At 40.3% G+C, this 7,753-nt stretch overlaps 1 protein-coding gene across 1 annotated transcript; it reads left to right on the top strand.

Annotated features, from left to right (window-relative positions):
- The first annotated feature begins 224 nt into the window (after nucleotides 1–224).
- On the top strand, nucleotides 225–6,085 carry LOC110499405 (vacuolar protein sorting-associated protein 26A). Its single transcript, XM_021576533.2, has 9 exons — nucleotides 225–340; nucleotides 1,026–1,175; nucleotides 1,875–1,950; nucleotides 2,456–2,612; nucleotides 2,819–2,983; nucleotides 3,240–3,346; nucleotides 3,556–3,624; nucleotides 3,807–3,949; nucleotides 4,880–6,085. Exons 1-9 carry the CDS (start codon nucleotides 338–340, stop codon nucleotides 4,991–4,993), a joined length of 984 nt encoding a protein of 327 aa, XP_021432208.1. The 5' UTR covers nucleotides 225–337; the 3' UTR covers nucleotides 4,994–6,085.
- The last annotated feature ends 1,668 nt before the right edge of the window (nucleotides 6,086–7,753 follow it).

Here is a 7,753-nt window from a genome sequence, read left to right on the forward strand (position 1 = left end):
CCAAGTAACGCTGTCTTGATACACAACGTGCTGCTATATCAAAGTCAAAATATATTACCGATAAACTGCCTCTTCTAAAGAAAGTTACTGTAGACAATAGAGATTTTGCCAAAACCTTCAGAAAAGTACTCAATCATCTGCAAACAGTGAATGTGAAAATTTGCAGCAGCAGTGGACTAAAAAAATTACATCGCTAGACGTTGGACTTTTATTTTGAAAGGTATGTGTTGCCATTGCTTCTGTATTCACAGATATACTGCTTCTCTGTTTTGTGTATCGACACAGGAATTAGCAACACGGAGGCTAGCTAGCTGTCACAGCAGTTTAAACAGATGAAATGGTGAGTTCAAATGAAAGAAGTAGCAACACATACATAAAGAGATGTGCTAAAGCTGTCATTCTGACCATTTGTTTCGTTTTTCCCCCTAATTCGTTAGCTAGCTTGGCTAACGGATATCTAGCCTAGCATAACGACGTTAGGTTCGGTATCAACACAGACAGGGGTCGGAGGCCCACTGTGTTCTTCCAGCTGTAGCTAGATAACTAACACGTTTTAGTTGGCGGCAATTTGCTAATGTAGCAGTTATATAATTGATCACTTTGTGGTGATTATCGATGAAAGCTACACAAAGTTGCTGGATGTCACGAGAAATGTTATTTGTCGATGAGGTTTAATTGCGGTTGCATTACCGCCACCAACTAGACTGGAGTATAACTCAATTATACTTTGTAATTCTACACAAGTGGCCCAGTGGCATCCTGACGTAGCTCCATCTCATAATCAGAGTTGGACATGGCTGGTATACAATCGTCAGCCCGGAAAACCGTCAGTTTGCACACAATGCATGAACAATCCTCCATTCATCTTTATCGAGGGTACGCGGAGCGCTCAATCCAGTCAAAACTACTAGAAATGTTGACTGTGTTAACGTCAGTTGTCAGGTTAGCCGATTCTGTGCCTGTGTAACGTTATACGATTGTATGTGCCTTTGAGATGATTGTATACTTATCTTCCTGTGTTTCAGAGTTTCCTGGGTGGTTTATTTGGTCCTGTGTGTGAAATTGATGTCCTACTCAATGATGCAGAGACTAGGAAGACTGCAGAACTCAAAACAGAGGATGGAAAAGTGGAAAAGAACTACCTTTTTTATGATGGAGAATCTGTCTCTGGGAAGGTGAGCGTTGCGCACATACACACACTTGACATGACATTTCTTTATTGCAACAAATCATTTTGAAGGTACCCGGGGCCCGTGACCTCATCGCGCGTAACTCTAAAGTGCCATCCCACATTTAATTCTAAATGCCTACTGCTTTCAAATAAAAATGTTCAACTATAAAAGTAATGTTGTTTTGCAGGACAGTGATTGTCCTGACTTTCAGGAATGACTGAATTGCTTCGCGTTGCTTTTCTGGTTGGTTGGCAAGTTTCACCGTCCAATAATTATTACAGTTGAAGTTTCAACATGGCATGGGCCGTGGTGATATGTTGACACGAGAATTATTAGAATATGGCAAATATTTGTAAATTATTTCATTCTATCCATGCTGGTTTTCCCGGGGCTACTTGAGACATAGAACAGATAGGTGGGAGGACATTGGCTACAGGCTGTCGCCAATTTATTAGGTTATTTGCGTAAATGGCTAATGGAAACACATTTTTATTCAACACTGTAGGTTTTCTTTAGGTGTGATGTCATTACGTCCATGTGTTTTTATCGTCTGGATAGTTAAATGGAAACACACCTTAGCAGGCAATTGTCGCATCTATTTTTTTTTTTATGCGAACTTTCTGAATGTTGACAAGCTAATGGAAACATAGCTACTGTGTCCTATGCCAATACCCCATAACTTGTTTGTGTTTTCTTGTAAAGGTGAATCTCAATGTGAGGCAGACGGGCAAGAGACTTGAACACCAGGGGATTCGAATTGAGTTTGTTGGGCAGATTGGTGAGTTTGTGTAAATTTTATATTTTGACATTGTAACCTTACAGCAGCGCCCACCTCAAACACCAACCATGCATTGTTCATTGGTTCAGAAACCAAGTGTGCTATCAGTCTCATTTATGCTAAACCGCTTAGCAAAGCATGTGCTTGTCATGTGAAAACCGCAGTTGTCCACACTCCACAGCACACACTCTGGCCTGGTGGCAAAGTGTTTCTGTGAGGATTCCTCAACCATTACTAAGTGTTTCAATGTTGTCAAACTGACTGAGGAAGTTTGGGGAAGCCTACAAATACCATATTAATATCTGAATGTCTGATCATAGGACAAAAGTTAAAATCTAATACAGGACAATCTAGGTTAATAGATTTAGGACTCTATTTATACTTTTGTTAAAATAAATGTTTCCCTTGTTACAACGGATGTGCTTATTGGAAATGTTAGGTTCCTGTTTGTGATGATGTGATGAACCTAACAGAGGTGTTTAAACTTGTGGTCTATTTCTTTCAGAGCTCTTCAGTGATAAAAGCAACACACATGAGTTTGTTAACCTGGTGAAGGAGCTTGCCCTGCCAGGGGAGTTGACCCAGAACCGAAGCTACGACTTTGAGTTCACGCAGGTGGAGAAGCCCTATGAATCTTACGTTGGAACCAATGTCCGACTGAGGTTAGCGCACAAGACTCTGTCATAACCAGATATCCTCTGCATCGTCCTTTTCTATTGGCACAGCTTGAGATGATCAGTGAAACTGCATCAGATGGCTTCTTGTTGTTATTGCTGCATCCACCTTATGAATATAAGCAGTGTGTCGGTTTAATGTCATTTGCATTGTTGTAAACCATCCATAACTCTCCTTTTGTTATTTCCTGTAGATATTTCCTCAAAGTGACAGTAATGAGGAGACTGTCTGATCTGGTGAAAGAGTATGAGCTCATTGTCCATCAGCTGGCTACTTACCCTGATGTGAATAATTCCATTAAAATGGAAGTTGGCATTGAAGACTGTCTACACATAGAGTTTGAATACAACAAGTCCAAGTAAGATATATATATATATATATATATATATATATATATATATATATATATATATATATATATATATATATATATATATATATATATATATATATCTATCACTATAAGACATTCATGCATTCAAACCATAGCACAGTAGCAAATACATGTCAAAATCGGTTTCAGATTCAGAAGTTATAAATTAAATAAATGATTAGAATTTATATTTACATTGTTATAAATGTATAACTTGACCTGACCTCAACTGTCTTCTCAGGTACCACTTGAAAGATGTCATTGTGGGTAAAATCTATTTCCTTCTGGTGAGAATCAAAATCCAGCACATGGAACTTCAGTTGATAAAGAAGGAGATGACTGGAATAGGTGAGATGAGGTTTACTTAAAGGGAAAGTTCACTTAAAACGGCATAAGATGTTACTCTTTTAAATAACATTTTTATTTTAAATTATTGAATGTTCCAGATTCTTCAGATTTCAAATTTTGTGAAAACCTAAAACTTCCCTGTAATCTCTGCGTTTGCTTTAAGAACAGTGTGAAATGTATGTATTTGGTCATGTGATATTCCTTCGCAGGGCCTAGCACAACTACAGAGACGGACACTGTTGCCAAGTATGACATAATGGATGGCGCCCCTGTGAAAGGTATGCACAATATGGTGTTGATTTGTCCCAATATTATGATTTTTATTTCATTATCTATTTTATTTTGTTATTCCGCCCCACCAAAGCAGTTTAATGTTTTCAGGACTTGTAGTGTACGTCTGTCTCTTCTTGCCATGGAACTTGTTTCACAATCCTCTTCATGCCTGTTCTTTCACTCTTAGGAGAGTCCATTCCCATCCGTCTGTTTTTGGCTGGCTACGACCTGACAGCCACCATGAGGGATGTCAACAAGAAGTTCTCTGTGCGGTACTTCCTCAACCTAGTGCTCGTGGATGAGGAGGACAGGAGATACTTCAAACAGCAGGTACAGAACATCAAAGCCGACCTCTATTTACCAGTCTGTTGTTATTGTTCCAAGACTGCAGATACACTACATAGAGTAGAGTACCAGACAGAAGTTTGGACACACCTACTCATTCAAGGGTTTTTCTTTATTTGGAGTGGTGTAAAGCTCTCCGCCATGAATCACTCTTTGCCATCTGGTAGTCTGGCAGTCCAACAAACTAATCTGGATTTCGCGGATGCCAGGAGAATGCTACCTGCCCCAATGCATATTGCCAACTGTAAAGTTTGGTGGAGGAGGAATAATGGTTTGGGGTTGTTTTTCATGATTCGGGCCCTTAGTTCCAGTGAATGGAAATGTTAACGCTACAGCATACGATTCTGTGCTTCCAACTTTGTGGCAACAGTTTGGGGAAGGACCTTTCCTGTTTCAGCATGGCAATGTTTAGTGGTTAGTACCGGAGCCACGGTGCACCTAGCGAGGTCCATACAGAAAGGGCTTGTCGAGATTGGCATGAAAGATCTTTACTGGCCTGCACAGAGCCCTGACCTCAACCCCATCAAACACCTTTGGGATGAATTGGAACGCGGACTGTGAGCCAGGCCTAATCGCCTAACATCAGTGCCGACCTCACTAATGTTCTTGTGGCTGAATGTAAGTCCACGCAGCAATCTTTCAACGTCTAGTGGAAAACCTTCCCAGAAGAGTGGAGGCTGTTGTAGCAGCAAAGGGGTACCAACCAAGATGTTCGATGGTGTCCACATACTTTTGGTCATGTAGTGTATATCTGTGGTAGCAAAATATTACAGAAGTTAAATATTACAGTAGTTTGAACTCAAAACGAGGAAGTAGGCCTATAGTATTATTGAAAGCGATCGTCTCATCTCAGTATGCACATTTACAATAACCTATGAGAGGATCACTGTTGATGTAATTCTTCTCTATTACTAGGAGGTCGTTCTCTGGAGGAAAGCTCCTGAGAAAATAAGGAAGCGGAACTTCCAACGCTACGAGTCGCCGGAGCCACGGCCGACGCTTACTGCTGAGCAGCAACCCGAAATGTGAAAGCCAATCGGAGTGAAACGGAAAAATGCTGAGAATGCTTCTGATTATAGCTTAAAGCAAATGAGAAGAGAGAGGAAGTGCAACTTGACACGCAAGGAGAAAATAAAGAGTCAGCCATTTAATAGATCTACCTTCTGCAATGTGACAGTGACCTACTGGTGCATCTGACTGTGCTGGGTCTACTCTGTTTAGCGTACTGTATGGACTCGTCTCTTTGACACACAATAAATAGCACTGGAATGGGAGCTACCATCACATTTTTGGGGGACCTACCCTCTCTGTAAAAGAGGCACTTGGTTTGGCTCAACACTGGCATACAATCATTCACTTCTAGATATTTCAAAGGATGTTCCAGTGCATGTAAGCAGGTCAAATTGAATGTGATGGGTTAGTATCATGTCAATGCTGGCAGTCGGGTCAATTTCTAAGGTCAAGCTGTAAGAAAATAGGCATTATTTGAGCTCAAATAGTACCTTGTTTATAATTCACCTTAAGATGTAAAAGATTTCTAACTCCTAAGTCTTTTAGTGTAGCTATAACCTGTAGTTTGATTCTTTTTTTCACTTCACTTTTTCTTGTAATTTGCGCCTTCAAATATATTATATCAATAAATGCTTTTGCTAGGGGCATTGGATTGAGGTGAGACAAAATGCTGTTTAATGGGTACTTACATTTTTTGGGGGACTAGATTTAGGGAAATATCACTTCACATAATTTCTCTAAGGTTAAATATTTAAACTCAGATGGGGCTGTGCTACATCTGAACACTATACAGGCAATATATTTTTTAAGTGCCTGTAAGGTCATGAAGAAACTGTTATGCCAAATACTGCCCTGACCCACCACTGCATGTTAATTTTTATACTGGGTCCAATGTAACAGACTTGTGTGGACGTTGAACATTTGTATATATCCAACCTGTCTATATCCATCTGTCATCGACTCAAAGGAAATGCGAATTTAGACTTGTATGTATTGGAGTGATGTCTTTAATACGTTTTGATTACTTATGCACTGAATAACAATATAAATGCAACATGTAAAGTGTTGGTTTCATGAGCTGAAATAAAAGATCCCCGAAATTGTCCAATACGTACAAAAAGCTTATTTCTCTCAAATTTTGAGCACAAATTTGTTTACATTCCTGTTAGTGAGCATTTCTCCTTTGACAAGATAATCCATCCACCTGACAAGTGTGGCATATCAAGAAGCTGATTAAATGGCATGATCATTACACAGGTGCACCTTGTGCTGGGGACAAAAAAATGCCACTAAAATGTGCAGTTTTGTCACACAACACAATGCCACAGATGTTTTGAGGTAGGGTGCAATTGGCATGCTGACTGCAGTAATGACCACCAGAGCTGTTGCCGGAAATGGAGTTGTGTTGGCGAGAAGTTTGCTGATTGCAACGTTTGCAACGTTGTGAACATAGTGCCTCATGGGGACAGTGGGGTTATGGTAGGGGCACCTATAAGCTACGGACAACAAACAGAATTGCATTTTATCGATGGCAATTTGAATGTACAGAGATACCGTGACGAGATCCTGAGGCCCATTGTCGTACCATTCATCTGCCGCCATCACCTCATGTTTCAGCATCATAATGCTCAGCCCCATGTCGCAAGGATCTTTACACAGTTCCAGGAAGCTGAAAATATTGGGATGTGACACTTACTCATCAGCCTTAAGTGTCCTGCATGCGTCACCTCATTAGCTAGCTTTTGAGGTTGTGTTCGATTTACCTCTACATTTCAATGGTCAGCATACTCACCAGACATGTCACCCATTGAACATGTATGGGATGCTCTGGATTGACGTGCATGACAGCGTATTCCAGTTCCCGCCAATATCCAGCAATTTCTCACAGCCATTGAAGAGGAGTGGGACAACATTGCACAGGCCACAATCAACAACCTGATCAACTCTAGGTGAAGGAGATGTGCTGTGCTGCAAATGGTCACACCAGATACTGACTGGTTTTCTGATCCACGCCCCTACCTTTTTTAAGTTACCTTTCACAAACAGAACAATATCTATATTTCCAGTAATGTGAAATTCATATATTAGGGCCTAATGAATTTATTTCAATTGACTGGTTTCCTTATATGAACTGAAATTGATGCACGTTGCTTTATATTTATGTTCAGTATATTAGGGTTTTCAAGCCTGGTCCTAGGGACCTACAGGGATTTGCACATTTGGATTTTACCTGGTTATATGCATTCAAATGTTACCTATCACAAGAATATTGTGGTCCATTGATCTCACTCAAATGCTGAGTTATAGTAGGCATTTTAATTTTGTGCATGAAGTTAACGTTTGCATTTGTGTATAACTAGAGCTGCTAACTCTCACGCATTCACCATGAGACACATGCAATTGACATCAAGTAGACAATGGACCTGATCGGACAGCTCAGACCCTCTGCTCTTTTCTGTCCATAAGAAACAATTGGATTGGTGGAAGAGGCAGGGCAGGCCAGGAACAAGGAAGAAGGGTGTGGTCAGCAGGGCATCCCCCGAGGCTGAATGCCCTAAGGTTTTTTATCAGAACGGTTGTAGATTAGTTTCGCCTTTTTGCTTTTCCCGACATGAGTTCGTGGTGTTTTGTTGTAAAAATAGAGGTAAAAAATAAAATAAAAAAAGGGATAAAAGAACGTCATTAAAATTATAGCCCACAGCTGTGCATGGGGAGAGGGGTCGGGGTGCTAAGGAGTATATATATATATATATATATATATCTACACATTTCCACATA

The sequence above is a fragment of the Oncorhynchus mykiss genome, chromosome 20 (assembly GCF_013265735.2).
Source record: "Oncorhynchus mykiss isolate Arlee chromosome 20, USDA_OmykA_1.1, whole genome shotgun sequence".
In the NCBI taxonomy this organism is placed as follows: domain Eukaryota; kingdom Metazoa; phylum Chordata; class Actinopteri; order Salmoniformes; family Salmonidae; genus Oncorhynchus; species Oncorhynchus mykiss.

Coding starts and splice junctions, on each gene's coding strand:
- LOC110499405 (XM_021576533.2), top strand. Junction 1,951..2,455: donor TGAGTTTGTTGGGCAGATTG/GTGAGTTTGTGT, acceptor TATTTCTTTCAG/AGCTCTTCAGTGATAAAAGC. Junction 2,613..2,818: donor GGAACCAATGTCCGACTGAG/GTTAGCGCACAA, acceptor TATTTCCTGTAG/ATATTTCCTCAAAGTGACAG.